General features: G+C 46.3%; 1 protein-coding gene across 20 annotated transcripts in view; it reads right to left on the bottom strand.

Moving 5' to 3' along the window:
• The window catches only part of GPHN (gephyrin), an 868,578-nt gene that overhangs the window by 387,824 nt on the left and 457,417 nt on the right, over positions 1-23,337 (bottom strand). For 15 of the 20 annotated variants that reach the window (XM_082242578.1, XM_082242574.1, XM_082242561.1 and 12 more), the window contains exon 8: positions 14,664-14,753. The exons of the other annotated variants lie outside the window; for them this stretch is intronic. In XM_082242578.1, coding sequence (XP_082098704.1) covers positions 14,664-14,753 — 90 coding nt within the window. The remainder of the gene's footprint in view (positions 1-14,663; positions 14,754-23,337) is intronic. 20 annotated transcript variants of the gene reach the window in all.

Here is a 23,337-nt window from a genome sequence, read left to right as displayed (position 1 = left end):
CACATTGACCACAATTCCAAAAACATCTGTCACTGCTGCCAGGATAAGTGTGAGCAAACCTAGCCTGGACCCAATACCACCGCAGGAGCACTTTATAAGTGGCCTCTAGGGTGGTAGTGTTAAATGAACAATTCGCTATTGTTGTCCAAGCCTTACTCCACTCATCCCCCTCAATACCTGATCCAAGATCTCGCTCTCATTGAGTCACATAGAAAAGGGTTGATAAAGATGACCTACCATTAGGAGAGGCATAAAGTGATGAGATAAGACCAGAGAACCCTGGGGAATGTAAACAAGTATGCTCAAATAACGTCTTGCAAAAAGGAAAGGTGGAAGTACGACAGAGACAAAATACAATTCTGAAATTGCAAATAGTGCAAGCGCTCCTGCCTGGGAATCTCGTGCGTCTCCTGGATGGCCACCCACAACAGAAACAAGCATGCATTAAAAAGTGGTGCACCCCGGTAAAGCCATGAGAAACCTGGAGAAGGGACGAGATTGTTCCAACCCAGGCAGAAAAAGGGGATTTTTGATGATTGAGAAAGGAGGCAAGAAAGGGGACATCAAGTTTCCAGAGTATCTAACAGAATCCCACAGCTTCAGGCTATGAAGCATTAAAGCTTGGCCCCTTAGTTCCAATGAAGGGAACTCTTAAGGCATCTGCATACCAAAACATTTTGGACAATTTCATGCTCCCAACTTTGTGGGAACAGTTTGGAGATGGCCCCTTCCTGTTCCAACATGACTGCGCACCAGTGCAAAAAGCAAGGTCCACAAACAAAGGAAGATAAGCAGTCAGACCTTGATAAAAGTGTTAGCCAAAGAAAGAAAAAAAAATGTATCCAAGAGAAGATGATGACAACTACCTAGAAACAATAGGAAGAAACGGAGCCTCACGGAGTGGGTGAAGGTATATGGGTACACTTGAGGGTTGTTTCCAGCAAAGCTTTTGCCAATGTCCAATCACCTGAAAGCAGTGGCACATAACCCATGGTCTAAGAATCAACTCCTGTGTCCTGTACTTGAATGATTAAGGGAAAAATGTATTTCAGAAGGCAAGGCAACTTTTAAAGTAGACAGCCATGAAATCAGAGATAGTGCATTATTTCATTTAGGAATAAGTGCATTATTTCATTAAGGAATTAAAAAAAGTGTTTACCTTTCTTCTAGGTTCTTTTTGGCTTGGTACACACCTATAAAGGTGCGATGGTACGCATGCATTAATATGTATTTTAAGCAGGACAACATGTACTACATTAGGGCAGCCCATTAAATTCACATCAAAGAAGTGCTTGCACTTTTACTACACCAGAACACATTTTACTTTGTTACAATATGTAACTATGTAAAAACAGTGATAAACAAGCCAGCTTGAGATACTCACAAGGTACTTTGTTAGCATGTGTTTATATGTGCTAAAATGCAAGGTGCATTGAGGTGCCATTAAGAATAAATAAATTAATTCAAGTGGCTTTGAATGTATTCTCCAGTGCATATGATTACCATTTCTTCCCCAGATGTTAATGAAGCCTTCATGTGTGTACTGAAAATTCCCAACTGGTTTCCAATTTACTTTTTCCAACAGAATATGATGTCAATAATAATTGGAAGAATATTGTAGCACAGCATACTTCCTGTACGAGTCACATTTTCTTTTAACCATCCGAAAACATTTTTCAAAAAAATTACACAGAGTTTAAAAAGGTCCTGAATAAGGCTAGGAGGGTGTGCACCCAATTTAGCAGATAGGACTTTAAAAAAGATCTTATGGCTTTTCAAATTATCAAATTACTTTCACGGTGTTAATGTGTAATGATCCAAACAATTGATTTCCACCTTTTAAAATGCTACTTTACATATCATTCATGGATACAACCTAATTTGTCAGTAGAGAGAACCATAGCATGAACAATTCTAGCCCTTTCATCTTTATGTTTGAGCACCTGCTCACATCAATGTAGTAGGACAAGGAGAAAGAACAGCTTTGAGGCCTGAATCCCTGCTGAGGAAAACTGTATTGGGTTGCACAGGTGGAAGTGACAGATTATGAGAGTTAAGGTTGAAAAACATTGGAGGCTTGCTCTTAAATTTAGTGACAAACATATCATCCATATATTAGAGAGTGCAGTTTTTAATATGTTGTGTACAGGATGGGTCTTGGACAGGTGCTACGTGGAACCAATATTTGGGTTATGGTCTCTTTAATGGAAATGTGTGTATACTCAGGGGTCTCTTCCGTGATGGGTGAGGAATTCTGGGGCAGTCAAGTAAACGATAGGACTGCCGGAAATTAGGTGGAGAGTAAATACTGGTCTATAAAATACCGGCACGATCCCCTGAAAATTAAGTAAATCAAAAACATCCATTCGCGCCCCTGCCGCATTGGGCCGGTACGTTTTGGCAGGGGTGCGAATGGATGTTTGATTGTCTTCTGACACGGAATTTCCTTTTTTTATTAGATACGGACCTTATGTCCAGGTGGTGCTTAAAAAAAACGTTTTTGATTTGTGGGTTTATCTGTGCTTAATATTAGTAAAGACTCTCTTTAAGGGAGAAAAAGCCCATGTTGTGGGTGAAACGCATTGATCCACCACTGATATGCTGTACTTTTATGTGTGGATTTTATTATTTTGTTTTCAATAAAATTTGTATATTTTTTATGATCTGTTTTTCTTTCATATTTTGGGCACGTTAAAATCCCCATTTTCTTTGTTTGCTGGGATATGCCCTGTCAGAATTGGTTTATTCCTAGATTTACTAACCGATAGGACTGACTTGAACTCCTCTAGGTATTAGAGACTTAGTTGGGGCCCGGAAATTTTGGAGGTCCGGAGTGACATTTGGGTGGGAAAAGGACCTCCACTCCTGACTAAAGGGACTCCGGTCCCTACAGGGTTAAGCAGCCTCTAGGAAGCAGCACATAAAACATGAAGATCTTAGTACTAGGTGGGTGGTGGAGGAGGTGAGAGGAAACCTAGCTCTGTGCTGCATGTGTGCTACAAAATGACAAAACGTCTGAAGGACACTGCTGACCCTGGGGAAAAGCCCTACCTTGACTTTTGCATATTTAAAAGTTTGATTTGTGCTAAAGATAAGCAGAATTTTTGTGTTCCATTTTCTAAAGTTCTGTTTTGCTGCTAGAAGCACTCTTGTGTTTGCCTAAAGAACCGTCTGTTGCACGGTCACGAGGTGCTATATCCCCAGAACGTCCCTTGAGATCGCAACTATGCAACTTCCAGTTTCCTTTGGAGCTCAGGTAGAACGTGGAAGCGATATCCCCTGTGGAAACTGCAATCTTTACTGCACATTGGCAATTATATGAAGATTTCTGTAGTAAGTGCAATCTTTTGTTTTAAATAAACACTTCATTGTGATACTACGCCATGAGAGCTTCTTCTCTTGTTTCTCCAAACATACCCTTGTTTGAAAGAGTGTGAATTACTGGCTGATCTGTACTACATCTTATGGGAGCCTGATCTCAGAAAATTACCAGCCGGATATATTTGTGGTGGTGTCTTAACATCGGAAATGCCTTTGAATTGAGAACATCGCTTTATCCGACACCCTGTAATTAAGAGGTCCGATATTTCCGGTAAGCGGAATTTGTGCACACTGCGTGAACAATAGTAGTGTCTCCTAAAATAATCCTCCTGAGATTGGGATATCCTCTGTGGCTTCTTTGCACTAGAGAATTTCTATATATCACTTATATTCACCATTCATTTATTTTTGCACAATATTGGTTTGATTTTGTATATTTACTAAGTGTGTGTCACTTGTTTGAGTGCGGTATCCAATTTTAACTTTTCATTAAGTGTGTTTGTGTCCAGCTGCCACAGTGGCAGAGTATGACAAAACGTGTAAGACAGGACGGGACCACACAACGTAACCACGTCACATGCCGCGGCCATCTTTTACATTACTTTGACATGCCTGTTTGATTTTTATTGTATATGAGTGCAATATTTTGAATTAAAGTAGCGATTCCAGCTTTTTAGACATACTGCACTATTGTGTCCTTTGAGGTAAAAAGACTATTGTCTATACATACATCGCAGGAAGTGTGAGCTTCCTGCCTCAGGATTGCGGGATACACTTTTCTTAAGGAGCCACAGCAAAGGATATTTAGCGGGTGCCTGGTACAAGTTGCTGATCTATTTTGCCCTGTTTTCTACGCATGCGGTTATTGACTTCTCTATAATTTGAGGGTCAACTGAATCTGGTAAGCAAGTTTACCCCCTCCTTCAAAGTGTTGAGGAGTGCCTTCATATTCCTTCTCACAGCAGTTGGTGTGGGGATTTCTTTACCATCTTCAGCTGGTGGATTTTAAGTGAAGTGTATTTGGACTCTCTTTAACACTTATTTGCCACTGCATCTTCTCTGTATTGTATAGCCTTAGGATTTTGACCAGACAATTTCAGTTTTTGCAGGCCAGCATTGCCCCTAGATTGTTAACGCAAGAGTAAAACGTATGTTTTGCCCAGCGAAGGGCCTTTTCAGCTTGATCAGTAGCCAGAGGGTCTAATTCCACTACAAAGGCCTTAATGAGCCTCCTGAGTCACAGTCGAAGGGGAGGATTTCCAGGCCACATCCACAGCGGCCAATTGAGTATTGAGATTTCAAAGCCTCTGTTACAGCTCATGTTTATGAGCAGACGCAATTTGGATGAGGTGGCCCCGTAAGGAGGCCTTGTGAGCCTTCCAGAGTGAGATCGCTGAGGAGACAGAACCAACATTTTCTGTGAAGGTGGTTTGGATGCAGGTATGTATACTAAGGCAGGAATCCTGAGAAGTGAGAAGGGTCTTGTTAAGTCTCCAATGGGAGGGTGGACAAAGAAGACAAGTAAGCGAAGCAAAGAAGATAAGGGGATCGTGATAGGACCAGAGGGAAGTGAGGATCGAGATCTTTTTAATACAAGAAAGAAAGTAGTGTGGAACCAGCACATGGTCGATCCTACAAAAGCTGTTATGTGGGTTGGAATAGTAAGTCAAGTCCCAGTCACACTGATGATGTTCTCACCATGCGTCTAGGAGTCAGTGAGAAAGCAGGAGCATACGCATTTGTCCCTCAACTGTGTGGTCGTACCAGGAAGCCGATTTGCCTTGATGGCCAACAAATGGCCGCAACTATGCTAGAGGAAATGCGGCCCTCAGGTCCCAGAGAAAAAGGAAGAAACGAGAAGAGAGAAAAGAGGAAAGGGGGAGGGGGTAAAGGGGGACAGGAAGAAGTCACATCCTGAATGAGGATGCTAGAGATGGAGGAACTCTGCCGCCAGACACATGGCTGCTCTAGAACACTAGGGGCCATCTGATAGGAATAAGGTCACTCGGGGGGAGAGGGAAAGGGAAAAAAAAGGAAGACTCGGGTCGACGCATTCACTGGGGAGGACCCCACCCTGCAATGCAAGCGGTGTAAGGGTCTCCCAGGAGGGGCTGTGAGAACTCCAACAGCCAAGGCACAACAGCCACTGAAGAAGAAAATGGTAAGGTAATCAATTCAAAAGAAACAGTATAACTGGGAAAGGGTTGGTTGCAACTGAAAGGTCCCCTAATGGGAGAGGGGGGGGGAAGACAAGGTGACTCCAAAGGGTAGTGGGAGAAACCAGAGGGGGAGACAAAGAAACACCTGGGTCCGGGAGATATGAGATAATGCGATAGGAGGCCAAGGGGTAGAAGACAGGGGAAACCCAATCAGACAGTTGCAAGTATGTTCCACAGTATCTGTCTGACAAAGTAGGCCAAGTTGGAGCTCACCACTCAGTCAAAAAGACATGGTCTAAGCACATCCAGAGAAGCCAGTTTGGTATGGTTCAGTCGGAATAACCCCCCAAGGGAGTAGGCAGCTAACAGTCTGGTGTGGGCCTTGGTGGGGATGGGGAGAGGGGGAGTGTGAGAACCCAGGGCGCCAACAGGTGAACTGATAGTCAGGTTGCATCTGAACACAAAGGAAACAACATCACGAAAACTGGGGCAGGGCTCAAGATCAAGCAACAAAGGGCCTAGTCAGGCTGGGGTGAAAATCCTCAAGCCTCATAAGGTTGATGTTCATCCAGGGTCAAAGCGTGGAGAAGCGGCTGCAGATGTAGTGATGGGGAGAGAGTACTAGCTTCCCTGGAACTTCTCCCAGTAATGGCTCGACAGTGGTGCAGGAGACTTTGAAGCGTTGGAGCAGGTTGGATTTCGCCATGTCTTTTCTGATGTTAGCAGATGGAGCAAGGAGAGGACCAATTGGGCTTCATCTGTGGTGTTCACAACAAGGCTGCGGCCCTTGAAGGAGAAAGAAAGTTTAAAAGGGAAGCCCAGCGATATCTGATCCGATGTGCTAGCAGAGCAGAAGTGTAAGGCTTCATCTGTCGCCGCTTTACGATGGTAATTTGCAATAGGTCATCAAAGATCAGGTAGCGATGGCCCAGGAACACCAGATCAGAATTCTCAATAGCCACCTGCAGGAGGGTTTCATTTGTGCGATAGAGAATACATTTAATGATCATGTCTTGGGGTGGCCCTAAGGTTTCTTAGGGCTGAGTGATCGGTGGATCCGGTCAAACTCCAAGCGATCTAGAGGGATTGCCAGGACAAGCTCAGGTGGCCATAGAGGTGAGGTCGGTGACCATTTCCGAAAAATACCTCTGAGTTGAAGGTTTTCCCTGTAAAAGTGATTTTCATTATCTTCCAGGCAGAGCACGGCTGCCTCCAGTTCCTTTTTTAGGTGTTGTTTGTGGTTCTCCAGGACCGCAGTGGCCACCTCCATTTTGTCCTCCAAGTCATTGGTGCGGGATCAGAGTTCCGGGTTCTCTGTGGTGAGCTGCGTGGAGAGCTTGGTGGTAGCTACCAAGAGCTCAGCCTGCAGCATGGCCTTGAAGCAGGCAAAGGGATCAGAGTACCGGAGAGCAGGGTGGAGATATTCTTGGCTGCCGCTCACATCCAGGGGGTCCATGGAGTCCTCTGATAGAGGCAGGGAGAAGGGAACTGGGCTTGAGGCTGGGCCCTCAAAGATGGCACCCGACTTACGGACTCATCAGTTTAGTGCTAAATGCCTGAAGTGGACATGGACCGCCTACCCATGAGGTGTGCCAGGGTGTGCAGGCACCCTCAGGAAGGGTGGCAGATGTGTCTGGGCGGCAAGGAGCGGACTTAGCACGTGGCCATCTTGGTTCACTGCTCGCGAGCACCCCCATGGCTCCAAATTTTTCTAAAAAGTTTGTGGTGCACACAGATGCCTCAAGTGAGGGCTTAGAAGTGGTCTTGTCTTAAGTGGTCAGTGGGGAAGAGCACCCCATAGTTTTTCTCAGTAGGAAACTGACGGCAGTGGGGAAAAACTATGTTGTGGTGGAGCGGGCGTGTCTCGCCATTATATAGGCTCTGGACTCTACTTTCTGCTAGGCTGGAGGTTTCGCCTGGTGTCAGACTGTGCTCCATTGACCCAGATGAAACGAAACAAACAGGCCAATGCCAGAGAGACGAGACGGTTCCTTTCTTCCCAGGAGTTCCCTTGTGTAGTGGAGCATAGACCCATGAGACAACATTAAAATGCCAATGCCCTCTTTCCGGTACATTGTATGGTTTCAAATTTTACCTCCAACACCTTTACGTTGAGGCAGAGGAGGGGTAGATATGTCCAGGATGTGTCCTGGACAGGCTCTATGCGACACCAATATTTGGGTTACGGTCCCTCTAAGGGAAATGTGTGCATACTAAGGGGTCTCACGAGTGAGGGGTGAGGAATACCGGGGTAGTCAAGTAAACAAAGACTGAGTAATCAAATAAAAGTGACAGTGCAAGTGTCGCAATAATAAAGTGACAGTGCATGAACTCTATAATAAAAAATTGGTGACAAACACTTATGTGCAAAAGTGCTTCACAGCACTGAGCACTTTATAAGTCACTGGACTAATTTTCGTTATTTGATACTGCATTTGCAATTTTGCACATAAGGACTGTTTTCAATATAAGCACAAGTTGTGAACAAGGGGAAGTGGTCCCCTTTCGAATATAGAAGCACCTTAAGTTACTATATTGTATTTTGCTGCTAATATTGCATCTGCGTTTTTGAACATGTTTGTAATCAATTTTTTATAGAGTTCATGCACTGTCACTTTTATTATTGCGACACTTGCACTGTCACTTTTATTTGATTACTCAATCAAGAATATTTATCTGTGTATATTTTGAATAATTTATTTATTTGTGAGCGCTGTCCCCCTCCTTTTTTCAATATTTATTAAACACGTGTTGTTTTAGGACTAGCAGCCCACCTACAATTTTTTATCACTAGTATCATTTATTATTAATTAGCACTAATTTCCTAGGCGCGGTCACGTGATTTATAAAATCACCCCTTGGTTTGTTTAAACAAAAAGACTGACTCACACTCCTTTAGGTATTAGTAAAGACGTATTTGGGACCCGGAATTTTGAAGGTGTGGAATAACATTCGGGTGGAAAAAGGACCTCCACTCCTGACTACAGGAACTCCAGTTTCTACTGTGTTAAGCAGCCTCCAGGAAGCAGCACATAAAACAGGAAGCTCTTAGTACTAGGTGAGGTGGTGGAGGAGTTAGGAGGAGATCTGGCTCTGTGCTGTATGTGTGCTACAAATAACAGAACTTTTGATGCTGGACGCTGCTGACCCTGGTGTAAAGCCCTAACTTGGCTTTTGCATATTTAATAGTTTGATTTGTGCTTAAGATAAGCAGATTTTTTGTGTTCCATTTTCTAACATTTTGTTTTGCTGCTGGAAGCTCTCTTGTGTTTGCTTAAAGAAAATAAAGACCGGCTGTCGCATGAGGTCCCGAGGTGCTACATCCCCTGAACTTTACAGTTGCCATGATTTTTATGGGTTTACCCAGAAATCAACTGCTCTGTCCTGAACGGTTAAGTTTAAAATTTATTTCAAAAGACAGGTCAACTTTTGAAGTAAACAGTCCCAAACCATATAAAGTGCACTAGCCTCTTTCATTGAGGAAAGAGAAAAATGGATTTTTGTCTTACCGTAAAATCCTTTTCTCTGAGGTTCACTGACGGACGCAGCTCCATATCTTCTTAGACCCTTGGGATATGCTGCTCTCTCCACAGGAGTAGGACTATAAATAAATAGGACAAAAATAAATCTGGCTACACCCCTGGGGCAGTCCCAGGGGGTATACTCCCACTTCCTGCTATAGGACTTCAGTTTGTAACAAGCAGTGTCAGAAAAATACATAACCCAACACAACAGAGGGATGGGTGCTGTGTCCATCAGTGAACCTCAGAGAAAAGGATAAGACAAAAATCCAGTTGTCTTTTTCATTCACTGACGGGACACAGCTCCATATCTTTCTAGACCCTTTGGATGTCCCAAAGCAGTGTCAATATGAGGGCTGAGAAAAACACAGCAATACATGTAATTCCCAAAAAGGGCTAAACAAAGCCAACCAGGTAAACCAGGAGCTCAACCAGGAAAAAATGGAGCTCACAACAAGCGAAAAAATACACCCTCAAGAGGCAGGAACCTCTGCAACTGCAGCCCTCTGTCCTTCAGCACCTGGCTTTCAATAGCCACACCGTTAAAGCCAGCGACCGTAAAGCAGGATGGAAGATCGGTCCTTGAGACAAGAGATCTCTGAGAGGAAGTCTCCAAGGAACATCAGCTACCAGCTTTACTAGGCCTGCGTACCAAGACTGGCGAGGCCAGTCTGGTGCCACTAGAATGACCGGAATCCCTTCCACCTCAATTCTGTGTAACAGTCTCAGCAGAAGTTGTAGTGGAGGAAAAGTATAAATCAGACGATAAGGGCCCCAAGGGACCACCAGAGCGTCGGACAGAGGATCCCAAAACCTTGCCACAAACTTCTGAGCCTTCCAATTGAAACGAGAGGCCAACAGGTCCACATCAGGGGTCCCCCACCGAAGACATAGTTGTTGAAACACGTCCGGGTAAATGGACTATTCGCCCAGCTCCAACGCCTGGCGAATTAGGTAATCCACCAGCCAATTCTCCACCCCCGGAATGTGCACAGCAGAAAGGGCCCGAACATATCGTTATGCCCACCTTAGGATGCCAGCTACTTCCCAGGCTAATGACTGACATATGCCGCAGCCATGGCATTGTCTGAATGCACCCTAACGGACACCCCTGCAGACGATCAGTCCACTGGGACAGGCAAAGCCTGATCGCCCGAATGTCTAGAATGTTGATCGGCAGACTGGACTCCTACCGAGTCCAAACTCCTTGAGCCAAGTCTGTGCCCAGGACACCTCCCCACCCAGACAGGCTGGCATCCGTGGAAACCACTGTCCAATACAGGTGGGAGAAAGGACTTCCCTTGCCGAAGCGCTGGGAAGGGAGCCACCAAATCAGAGATCCCCTCCCACCCCAGCCCAACTGAATCAGATTGTTCAATGACTGAGAATTCTCGTCTCACTTGGCAAGACTCTCTTTCTGCAGAGTCCTGGTATGAAACTGAGCAATGACCCGCCTCAAAAATAGAGACCTTTAAACCCAGCATTTGCATGCAAGTCCAGAGAGATGACCGACAGTTGGACAAAAGGAGCCAAATCGCATTCTGCAACTTCAGCAGTTTCGCCTACGGAAGAAACACCTGGGCTGAGGCTGAATCCAGAGTCAGGCCCAGGTAGTCCAGTTCGGTGGATGGAGTCAGAGCTGATTTCTGAAAATTCAGTGTCCAGCCGAACTCAGAGAGAACGCACAGTGATGTCCAGATTGACCTCTGGAGCCGACGAAGACTCTGCATGCAGAAGAAGGTCGTCGAGGTACCCCAGTATCACAATCTCCTTCTGCCTGAGCAAGACCAACAAAGGGGCCAACACTTTTGTGAACACCCGAGGAGCTGAGGTGAGACCAAAGGGTAACGCCAAAAATTGATAATGCCCCTCTCCCACAGTGAATCGAAGGAAACACTCATGCCCGACATATATTGGGATATAAAGGTATGCGTCCTTGATATCGATAGAGGTCGGAATATCCCCTTGATGAAGAGATGCCACTACCTTGTAAATGGACTCCATCTGAAATTTCAGAACGCGCACAAAGCAGTTCAGAGTCTTGAGGTCCAAGATCAGGCAGACCTTGCCTTCCTTCCTGGGGACAGTAAACAGATTTGAATAAAATCCCTGAAAACATCCTGACTCTGGAATCGGCACAACTGATCCGCCAGCTCAGGAGGATGTTGACCCCTTTAAAATCCTGGCATAAAAGTTTTGCCCATTCCGTTAAGGTCTGGGAGACCAAGGTGATAGCAAACACCGGCCTCAAAATTGAACCCGCCACGGTGAAAAGGTATCGGACCAGAGCCTCAGCTCTCTTGTCCACATGATCCTTAAAGACAGGAATTCCTCTACCGGAAGAAGCGTGGCCTTATTTAATCTGGAAACCTGAGAGTTCACTGCCAGTGGAAATGTCAGCTTCTTCAACAGAGACTCCTCAAAGGGATACCTCCGAGCGAAACGCTTAGGTATTCCAACCATTCATTTCGAGGATCCCCACTGACTAGCAACAAACTCGTTGAAATAGGCAAGAAAGGGAAACACCTTAGTCACCTTGGATGGTCTACGAGTGCCAAATTGCACCAGCATAACCGACGCAGCATCACCTGTGTCCTCCAATTTTAAAGCTTCCAGCACTGATACCATCAGTGCCTCCACAAGCCCTTTTTCATGCGTGGCCGTAGTGGAAGATAAATCATACTCACTGTCAGAGCACTCAGGGTGCGTGGACGCAGACCCAGTGGGTTGACTTGCGCCGCGGAGGATCTGAGGAGGCAGAGGATACAGGTGAAGGCGGGGGGGGGGGCGCTTCTTGCTAGGCCGCTTTTGAAGGGCCATATAAACATTTGACACAAGTGACTGTAGGACCGCCGTCATGGTCGCGAGGGTCGACTGAGACCCAGAGGGTCCCACAGCTTCTAAGAGTGGGTCAGGTGGTGATACCCGCTCCAGGGACTTCATGGTTATTGAGGAGGCTGCCTTTAATATGCAAAAAATTGTTACAAACCCCCCTCACACCGCTACTGCAAGTCCCAGCGCACTAGCGGCGCTGCTATGGCAGAAGAGGGAGTTGTATTCCCGCAGGGATTCACCACCACCTACTCAGAGCAGGATACAGAGCACCAAGCTCCTTGCCATGTTGGAAACTGAAAGGAAGAGGTGCGCTGTCACTGCCACTAGAGGCCCACCGCTGGATCACTGCTCCACAGGTTACATGAAAATGGCGACCGTATTGACTTCAATGGGAAACTCCTAAAACATGGTCGCCAGACTACACAAACATGGCCGCTGAGGCTGCATAACAGCCATCCACAACAAAATTTCAGCACAGCGCAGCACCCAGGATCCTAGACTGGCCCTTTAGGTACCTATAGTCCACCAGGGGGGCCTCCACAGGGAACCACACACAGCCATTCGTCGCAGGATCATCAGAAAGTGGGCAGCCAGCGGCGCACTCCCACCCCCCTCCAGCCCATCACCATATGACACTCCATACATCACAACAGCCCGTGCAACCCGAAGGGGGACTAACGGGGGTAGGTGAGGGCGACCTGTGCAGGGGGACCCCGCTAGTGGGGGGGGGAACCATGAGGGAAGAAAGGACACAGAGGGGGCCTACCAACCAGATCGAAGGGCCCGCGTCCACCCCAATATTTCCCCAGAGGAGAGGGGGGACACTACTCACCACACCTGGGAACTGAGGAACTGAGCGGGCACCACTCCTGGCAGTCCACCGCGCCATCTTGGAATGGGGGTGCTGCGGGCTAGACTCTAGCCATGACCAATGTCGTTACCAGGGCTAGGCATTCTCATGAGGTATTTCACTCGCCGGCCAGCCCCCCGTCCAGTGGGGCTATGTCGGGGCCAACCTACTATGGAACAGTTGGATCACTGGCCAGACTGGGAAGACCATAATGATCTAGGATATCCAGTGCGTTGCCCAGTCCGGCAGTTGATTGTAGCTCTCACATGAGTCAACTAAAGTCAATAAACAAAATAAAAATTCCATGTAAAAAGGAAAAATGCCAGGATCAGAGATCCCAGCATGGAACCAGGTCCTTACTCCTGACTGGGCAGAAAAAACTGAAGTCCTATAGCAGGAAGTGGGAGTATACCCCTGGACTGCCCCAGGGGCGTAGCTAAATTTATTTCCGCCTAGTCCTACTCCTGTGGAGAGAGCAGCATAGCCCAAGTGTCTAAGAATATATGAAGCTGTGTACGTCAGTGAACGAAAGAGAAATTAAGCGTTTACCTTTCTTCTAGGTTCTTTTGGTCTTGGTACACACCTATAAAGCTGTGGTGGTGCGCATGCATCAATGTGTATTTTAAGCGGGACAACATGTGCTACCCTACATTGAATCCATGGGTTTATATTCATCACTGACAGGAAAAGAGAATGAACTATCACGGAGCCCCACAGAACTGTGATAGTTCATTGAAAACTAGAAGCGGACAGCCTAAAAGGCTGTCGGACCTTGTCGTTTTCCATTTACAGGACACTGTGAATGTGTGAAGCAGCCTAGCGGGTGGAGCCCCGCTCGGCCACATTTTCAAAAAATTGGGACAGCTAGCTGAGGTGGGGGGGGGGGATTGAGGAGAAGATACCTGCTAGCTGTCAGATTGGGGAGGTGCGGGGAACAGTTCTTTCGTAACAGGTTACACCCTGAATATGGGTTTAACGTGGAACATGTTATAAAAGGTGATCTTATCCGTTTGTGATGCTTTGATACAGTTTAGTTCTGCATTAAGACCTTCGCTATAAAACAAAAGATGAGAATTTTAAAAATTTTTAGAAGAGAAATCAAAATTAAGAATTTATTTAGTTACCCTCTACACCAAGCTAGCATCAGCATTTTACTAAGTAAAGGGCCTCCAACTTCCACTAGTACTGCTACTAAGGTAGAAAGTTCAACATTTCTTAGGGTTAATTAGTTCAAAAAATGTAACTTTCTGCACTTCTACCCAATACCCACTCCCACAATTATACCTACCTATTTTATAGCAGTCTTACATCTGCTTGTGATTGCTATTCCCTATTTATTTTCTACTCTTCTTCTGTTCATAACTAACATTGGTGCTTATAGTTTTTTTTAAACACCAGTTCGTAAGTGGTTGCGTATTAAGGTCATGCAAACACCAGACCACATGCAGTTAGTTATTGGGGTCATGCAAACAAGTACATGGAGGTGTTAAATGCAAACCTATAGGGAATCTACTGTATGTTGCTACCTGCCCCATAATCATGTTGATTTCATTTATTTACATTAGACTAAAATCAATCCAATACATATGTAGTCTGGATTTCAGGTGTTATAAATATGGCTTTTTATCATAACTCTTTTGCACAAACTAAGGCTAATCTTCACTATATTGTTAAACAAATGATCAACAAACATTTTACAAAAAATAAGACCTCTTAATTGTCCTTGTAAGATTAAAAACAGTAATGCAGGAAAGACAAAATAAGACACCATATGCACATATCATAGCGTAAACATTCCAGAATGTAATAAAGCATGCTAATAAGAAAATATAAATAATAGCAATGAATGCTGTGATTGATATAACCTTAGATTTAATGTAAAGATGGCATAATGACTGGCATAGGATAGCACAACAACAAGATGCTATTATGTATTGACAAAATGAATGGATGGATTGGATGCACAGTGATCCTTACCACGGCCGATGCATTGATGGAAGGATGATGAGAACAGCTGTGTTCTGGTATCTTATGGACTTTATCATGGTGGGAGATGGATGGATGGTTCTAGGAGACAACACACAATGGGCTTTAAAATGATTTAAACATAAACAAATCACACTTAAAACAGCCATGTATAACCCCTCCCACTCCAAGCATGGCTAAGTTTGTAGAAAAGCAGTACTTAAGACACAAATAACAAAAAACATAGAAGGATAGAACATGCATCCTTTATGAAGTCAAAGAAACAAATTTTATGGCAAGTACAAAAATCCTATTTTCTTTCACATTGGTTAGGGGACACAGGATTTAGGGACAACTGGGGCATCCAAAAACAGTCCATGTGAGGGATAGACAACAGCAATAAAACACTTGCAGACCCATATAAACCTAAAAAACTTTGACTTGAAGCTGGCATCACATGAGGATCTAAAATCCTCCTGGTAAAGGGTAGAAAACTGAACAAATGACCAGGTGCCAGTCCTGCTAATCTGCAGATCTTGTGGAATATGCTTTAACATGAAAGGGAGGAAATTATTCTTAAAATCATAAGCTTGAACAATTATCTATGTGAGCCACCAAGAACTGGTGAAGCCCTTCAGGTTGACATCCATTGTTAACCACTTCATTACTGTGCTATAGCTGAAAAACAGCTACAGTGCAGCTTTCTAATTTTGGAAGGGTGTCCATGGATGCCCTCCAAGGACCATGCCCTCCAAGTGGCCCCTAGGGCACGCATCGGGTGCGCCATGTGACTGCTGTGACCTTAGGACACAGATGATCACAGATCGCTGTAAAGGGACAATCATAGCGGTCCTTTACCATGTGATCAGCTGTGTCCAATCACAGCTAATCACATGTAATCAGACTTGCCCTTTCCTCAAACGCTGTCTCTGTGTGAGGAAAGGAAAGCCGATAACCAGCAAAGCTTTTAGCACATTGTTTACATTGATAATCAGGGCACTATCATCAGTGCAGCTCCATCAGTGCAGCTCATCAGTGCCCATCAGTGTAGCCTCCTTAAAGCCCGCCCATCAGTGTTTCTTTTTTCAGAAATCAGAAATTTCTTTTTTTTTTTAATTTGCACTCTTTTTTTTGTTTATCAAAAAAAAAAAAAAAACAGTGGTGATTAAATAACACCAAAAGAAAGCTCGGTCTCAAAAAAAAAGATAGAAATGTTATATTGGTACAGTGTTGCATGACAGTGCAATTGTAAATAGAGGTGCTACAGCGTTGAAAGCTACAAATTGGCCTAGGCAGGAAGGGGGTGATAGTGTCCAGAATTGAAGTGGTAAATCTGAATTCCAAACAAAATATTCAGTAGCTATACAATATATACTCAATTGATAGTGATACACGAACCCTGCCAACATAATGACCTCTTGTAGGTGTTCAGTAAAGCAGAGTCTCACTGTTAGAGTGACAGCAGGGTTTAGGAGGAACCCACTGGAACAATCCTGGGGACCCTGTTTTCATTCCCTGCAAGTAGGACAAACAGGAGCAGGGGTGGAAAAAACAGCAAATATATGGGCGGCCTCACCAAATGGAAAAGCTCAGCGCCCAGAGCACACAACACTTGCTGCTCTCACCTAGTTCCGGTCCTGCTCCTTCCTCTCATCAAATGCCAGAACTTCGTGTGAGAGGAATAGACATGTCCAATTAGTTTCAGTCCGCATATAAATTCAGGATAATATTTGGCTATTCTGAGATTTGAATGTATCCAAACCTCCGAATTAAACCGTAACAAATTTCTTTGAAATTTGTTTCATTTAGTTTCGTATATTCGTTTTCTAAACTTTAGGAGCGGTCAAAATACCGATTTGAATTCTGTGTGAAAATAAGCTACCTATGAAGGAGCGAGTCAGGAAGCTGGCTGCCGCCTCCTTAACAACCAATGACTTACCAGCTGTCAGTGAGCTTCCCCACTAACAGCTGAAATGTAAACATAAAAATGTGCTGGCAATGAAAAATTCAGGAAAAAAACAGTGTGCCCCCCCCCTCCCCAAATCTATATCAGGCCCATCAGGTCTGGTATAGATTTTAAGGGGAACACCACGTCCCCAAATCCACACCAGGCCCTTATCCTAGCATGCAGCCCGGCAAGCCAAGAAAGGGGAAGGGATGAGCGATTGCCCCCACCAGCCACCCAAAATGGTGTTCGGCATACCCCTGGAGGGGTGCGAGGCTAACGGAAGAATCCTGTTGCAACAACTGACTGAGGCTGTTTCAATTTATGCTGACATCTTACAATTGGAAGTCCCGCTTCTCTCCTGACCTACTTGAATAAACCCTCCACCCAGAACATCGTCCGGCAGCGAGTACACTCCCGGAGGGGTGCGAGGCTCACTGAAGGACCCTGCAACACTAACCGAAGGAGGTTCTTGCCATTCACGCTGACATCTCACAATCGGAAGGTAAGAAGGTAGAGCGGCCACATCCATCAAGGATCCCTGCGCTTCACTATTACATCAGCTTCATTTTAAAGTTGTATGAACCGTAGTCCTAGAAGAACCAGCTGCCTGCAAAACCTTGCGGCCAAAAGAAGCCTGATGATGGAATGTCCAGGAGGCACTAAGCGCCCTCGTAGAATGCGCCTTAACAGGGAAAAGAGGATCCTGACCCTTAATGGAATAGGCTTGCACCCCTGTCTGTCTGATCCATCTGGAAATAGTCACCGCAGACGCAGCCATCCCTTTACAGGGTCCATCTGTGAGGACAAATAGAGAATCCGATTTTCAGAACGACTCAGTCGCCACCAGGTACACCCTGATTGCCCGAACCACATCCAAAGAATGTAAGGCAATCTCTTTAACCTCTAGCCGACTGCCCCGCACAGATTTACTGCGGCAGGGAAGGTCGGCTGTGCATCACGTATCACGAATCACGTAGATCTACGTGATGACGTGCACGGGGTCTCAGTGGCACGCGCCGCCGGAAGCCGCGCTTCCGCTGTGATTAGACACAGCGGGAGCCAGACCATGGGAGGAGCGGGCTCGATCGCCGTTGGCCCCCCGAGATCTTCGGGGAAACTGACAGGAGAGCCGCCTGCCTATGTAAACAAAGCAGTCGGATCTCCTGCCAGACAGGCACAGTGAGATCGTGTGCCTCAGCTAGGCTGAAAAAACGATCTCTGTGTGCCTTTCACAGAGCCCCCCCACAGTTGGTAAGCACAATTAGGCTCACAGTTAACCCCTTGATCACCCCCAATATTAATCCCTTACCTGCCAGTGTCATTTATACAGTAACAGTGCATATTGTTTAGCACTGATTACTGTATTAAAGTTACTGGTTCCCAAAAAATGTCACTTGGTGTCAGATTCGTCTGCCACAATGTTGCAGTCCCAATATAAATCGCTGATCGCCGCCACTACTAATAAAAACAAAAATAAATAAAAAGTCCAAAAATCTATCCCATAGTTTGTAAACTCTATAACTTCTGTGCAAACCAATTAATATATGCTTTTTGGGATTTTTTTTTTTTTTTACCAAAAATATACAGCAGAATACAAGATAGCCTAAACTGATAAAAAAATAATAATTTTTTTAAAAGTTTTTATTTGGAATATTTTATACCAGAAAGTAAAAATATTGTGTTTTTTTCAAAAATTAAAAAAAATTGCAGAGGTGATCAAATACCGCCAAAAGAAAGCTCTATTTGTGGGGAAAAAAAGGACATCAATTGTATTTGGTACAGCATTGCACAACCGCGCAAATGTTAAAGTAATGCAGTGCCGAATCGCCAAAAATGGCCTGGTCATTAAGGGGGTAAAACCTTCCCGGAGCTGAAGTGGTTAAGATGCTTAGGCTTAGGACACAGAAAAGGCAACACAATGTCTTCATTTAAATGGAAAACAGAGACGACTTTAGGAAGGAACGACTGACAGGTAGGAAGCACCACCTTGTCTCTGTGAACCACCAGGTAAGGGGAATGACAGGACAACGCAGCCAGCTCCGACACCCTGCACGCAGAAGTAATAGCCACCAAGAAAGTTACCTTCTCTGTTAAAATGAGCAGAGGAATCTCACAAATATTTTCAAAGGGCGGTTTCTAAAGAACCGACAGCACCAAATTAAGGTCCCACGGAGGCAACAGAGAACTCACAGGGGGAGCCAGGTGGCCGACCCCTTGAACAAAGGATTTGACCAAGGAATCTGTAGCCAACGGGCATTGAAAGATAATCGCCAGGGCCAATATCTGGCCTTTGATGGTACCCAAGGCCAAATGCTGATCTACATTTTTTTTTGAGAAACTCCAAGACATGAGACGCCGAGAAGGAATGGGGGGGGGGGGTTACCGCCCAGAGACTCACACCAAGTATTGTTCGCCCTCCAGACTCGATGCTGAATCTTCCTAGAAGTAGATTTTCTAGCTTTTAACATCGTAGGAATCACTGGTTCAGACACTGCTCTATCCTTCAACACCTGGCTTTCAATAGCCAGGCCGTCAAAGGCAACAAATGTAAATCAGGATGGAAGATCGGTCCTCGAGTTAACAGATCTTCTCTGAGAGGGAGTCTCCAAGGTACATCAGAGATCAGCTGTACTATGTACCAGGACCTGCGAGGCCACTAGGATGACCGGAATCCCTTCTGCCTCGATCCTTCGCAGAAGTCTCGGCAGAAGAGTAAGCGGAGGAAATGCGTACATTAGACGATATTGGCTCCAAGGAGCTACAAGAGCGTCCGTGGCATCGGCCAGAGGATACAGAGACCTTTCTACAAACCTCTGCACCTTCCTGTTGAGGCGAGAGGCCAACATGTCCACATCTGGAGTCCCGCACTTGAGGCACAGTTGATGAAACACCTCCTCTTGGGGATACTATTGATCCAACTTGTGCCGAATGAGGTAATCCGCTTGCCAATTTTCCACCCCTAAATTTGCACGGCAGATATGGCTGGACCAACACGTTCTGGCCATCTTAGAATACCGGCTACTTTCCAGGCCGCTAAGGCACTTTTGGTGCCTCCTTGATGATTGACATAAGTCACGGCTATGGCATTGTCCGAATGAATCCTCCCCAGGCGCTCCTGCAGACGATCCGTCCAATGGATTAGGCAAAGCCTGATCGCCCAAATTTCCAGGATATTGATCGGCAGGGCAGACTGGACTCCTCCAGAGTCCAAACCCCCGAGCTGGATCCATACCCAAGACACCTTCCTATCCGGAGAGGCTGGCATCCGTTGTGACCACTGTCCAGGACAAGGGGAGAAAGAATTTTCCCTGTCAAAGCACTGGAGAGCGGAGCCACCAGATCAGGGATCTCATCCTACTCCGGCTTAACAGGATCAGATTGTCTAGAGCCTGTGGGTTCTTGTTTCATTTGACAATGATCTCCTTCTGTAGAGACCTGGTATGGAACTGAGCAAACGGAACCGCCTCAAAAGGTGGAAATCATCAGGTCCAGCACTTGCATGCAAGTCTTGAGGGATGATCGCCGGTTGAACAGCAGAAGCCGTGTTGCATCCTGCAACTTCTTGAGTTTCACCTCCGGAATGAAACACCCGGGCTAAGGACATGTCCACGGTCAGGCCCAGATAGTCCAGTTTTGTGGACGGAACCAGAACGGATTTTTGGAAATTCAGTTTCCATCCAAACTCTTGCAAAGTTTGCAATGAAATATCCAGATTGTCTTTCAGGGCATTCGGAGACTCTGCTCTCAGAAGGAGATCATCCAGGTACCCCAGCACCGCAAATCCCTTCTGCCTCAGTAAAGCCAAAACCGGGGCCAACACTTTTGTAAACGCCCACGGCAAAGCAAAGGAAACGCTGATGCCCGACATATATTGGGATATGAATGTAAGCAACCTTGATATCGATAGAGGCCAGGAAATCCCCTTGATGAAGGGATGCCTTTACCATGAGAATGGACTCCATTCGAAATTTCCGAACCTGCACAAAGCAGTTCAAAGCCTTAAGATTCAGAACAGGACGGACCTTGCCTTCCTTCCCAGGAACAGTAAAAAGGTTTGAATAAAACCCCTGAAAGTGTTCCGATTCCGGAATCGGTTCAATGACTCCCTGTGAGAGCAGATACTGTACCGCCCCAAGAAGGCCTTGTAGACGATCTGGGGACAAATGCAGATTTGAAGGAACGAACCTTGCCAGAGGCAAGGACCAAAACTCGAACTTGTACCCAGACCGAATCAACTCGTGGACCCAATTGTCTTGAATCTAGGAGGTCTACGGATCCGCAAAGAAAAGACGCCCCCACCCTAAGTACGGGTGAGGGCGCCCCTTCAGGGAGAAGCGAGCTTGTCTGTGGTCCACTCTTGACCTACCCGGGCCAGGGCCTCTTGGAACCCACTGTGGGGTTATGGTTGGATTTTGATCCCTGGTCCTTATATCCCAAAGGACGAAAGGACAACTTATGGGCAGAGAAGAAAGGAGCACGCTTGTGACAAGTCTCTTTACTTCTGGCAGACTGCAGAAGCAGTGTACTCTTACCTCCTGCAAGACCCTTAATCATCTCCTCTATGGAAGCTCCGAATAAGCAGTCTCCTACAAAAGGGGAGATCAGTCAATACCTTCTTGAAAGCCTGGTCCGCACACCAGTATTTCTGCCAGATCATACGGCACAGAGTCAACACCGTCACGGAAACGCTGCAGGCCTGGGGAGGGCCGCATACAGAGAGGCATCACAGATATACTGCAACCCCTGAACTAACTGGTCCACCAGCTCCGCCAGGTGAGGAGGAGGTTGTCCACGTTCCAAATCCTGGCACAGGAACTTAGCCCATTCTGTAAATGTCTGTGAAACCAGGGTTATAGTAAACACTGGCCGCAGAATGGAACCGGCCATGGTGAAAAGGTATCGTACCAGATATTCAGCTCTCTTGTCGAAGGGACCTTAAAGGACGAAGAGTCCCCCACAGGAAGGAGGGTGGCTTTATTCAACCTGGAAACCTGACAATCCACCACGGGGGGTACTGTCCGTTTCTTTAGCAGGGACTCTGCAAATGAATATCTTCTAGAAAAGCACTTAGGGACCCGACAAATTGTTTGGGGGAACCCCAAACAATTGCGACAATATTGTTGAAATAGGCGAGAAAGGGTAATACCTTTGCCGCCTTGGAGGTTCTGCAGGTACCAAACTGCACCGTCGCAGCCGACGCAGTAGTAGCTGCGTCCTCCAATTTTAAAGTTTCCCGCACTGATACAATCAATGCATCCACCAGCGCCTTTTCATGCGTGTCTGTAGTGGAAGAGGACCCTCACTATCAGAGCACTAAGGGTGCGTGGACGCAGACCTAGTAGGGTGACTCGCGTCCGCGGTGGCCAAATCCACCTCAGAATCTGAGGAGGCAGAGGATGCAGGTGAAGGCGGTGGATGCTTTTTACTCATCCTATTTTGGAGAGCCAAATCTACTTTAGACACCAGTGACTGCAGGACCGCCGTCACAGCAGACAAGGCGGACTGGGACCCTGCAGGTCCCACAGCCCCAGGGAGGGGGGCCCAGGGATTCCATGAACTTGGTACTGCCAGCAAAATTTGGAAAATTGCTGTGAAAATACCAACCCACCACTGCACCAGTGGTACTACAAGTCCCAATGTACCAAAATCGCTATAGCAGCAAGATGGAGTCAAATAACCCCCTCATGGACTCACCACCCCCTTCTCAGATGTGGATGCAGAGAGCCAGGCTGCACGCCGTGCAGTGATCAGAGCGGAAGAGGAAGTTCATTCCACTGCCGAATCACCTCCCCATAGACTCCAAAAACATGGCCGTTGATCTATAGAAATGGGAAACTACAAAAAAATGGCCGCCGGACTACACAAACATGACCGCTGATAGATACAGCAGCCATCCACAACAAAATGGCAGATCCAAGGACCACCAGGTACATTTGGACAGCAAGGGGGGCCCCCACTAGGGAACCCCACCAGGACCAATACCCCCCCCCCCCCAAAAGGCTGCATTTGTGCCCCAGCAGCGCACACCCCCTCGGGCCCTAGCACCCACTCAACACCCCACCATAAAAATCAGGCATGGTCGCCCCGGGGGGAGCTAGGTACGGGTGATTGGGGGGTTGTCCGCAGAGGGACGCCGATATCGAGGGGGGGGTCGTAAAAGTGGGAAGGGCACTCGGGGGTCTGACCAGCCCAGGGAGGGGCCCACGTCCACCCCAAGAAGTCACCAGAGGGGCAGGGGGGGACGAGACTTACCGCACCATGGGACAAGGCGGGCACCACTCCAGGCAGGCCACCCACCATCTTGGCATGGGGGGATGCTGGGGGGCCAGAGGTACGCTGCAACTTAGGTCATGGCTAGGATCGTGACCAGGGCTATGCGTCCCCGCGAGTTGTTTAACTCGACAGCCAGCCCCGACTGGGAAGACCGTAAGGATCTAGGATATCCAGTCTGTCACCCAGTCCGGCAGTTGATTGTAGTTCTCACAGGAACCGAAAATAATAAAAAGAAAAAAAAAGTTGGTTTAAAAAGGAAAGAATGCTAGGACCTGGGACTGCCCTATAGGCGTGGTCAGATTTTTTCCCACCTAGTGTCCTACTCCTATGGAGGGCAGCATAAACCCATTGGTCAAGAAGATATGGAGCTGTGCTGTCAATGAACGAAAGAGAAATGCATTTTTCTTTACAAAATTTTCAGTCCGCGCAAAAAATAAAAAAACCCAGTGATGATTAAATAGCACC

This window comes from Pelophylax lessonae (genome assembly GCF_965119305.1).
Source record: "Pelophylax lessonae genome assembly, chromosome: 13".
Lineage (NCBI taxonomy): Eukaryota > Metazoa > Chordata > Amphibia > Anura > Ranidae > Pelophylax > Pelophylax lessonae.
Note: the sequence above shows the minus strand (reverse complement) of the source record. Positions and strands in the feature narration are given on the sequence as shown.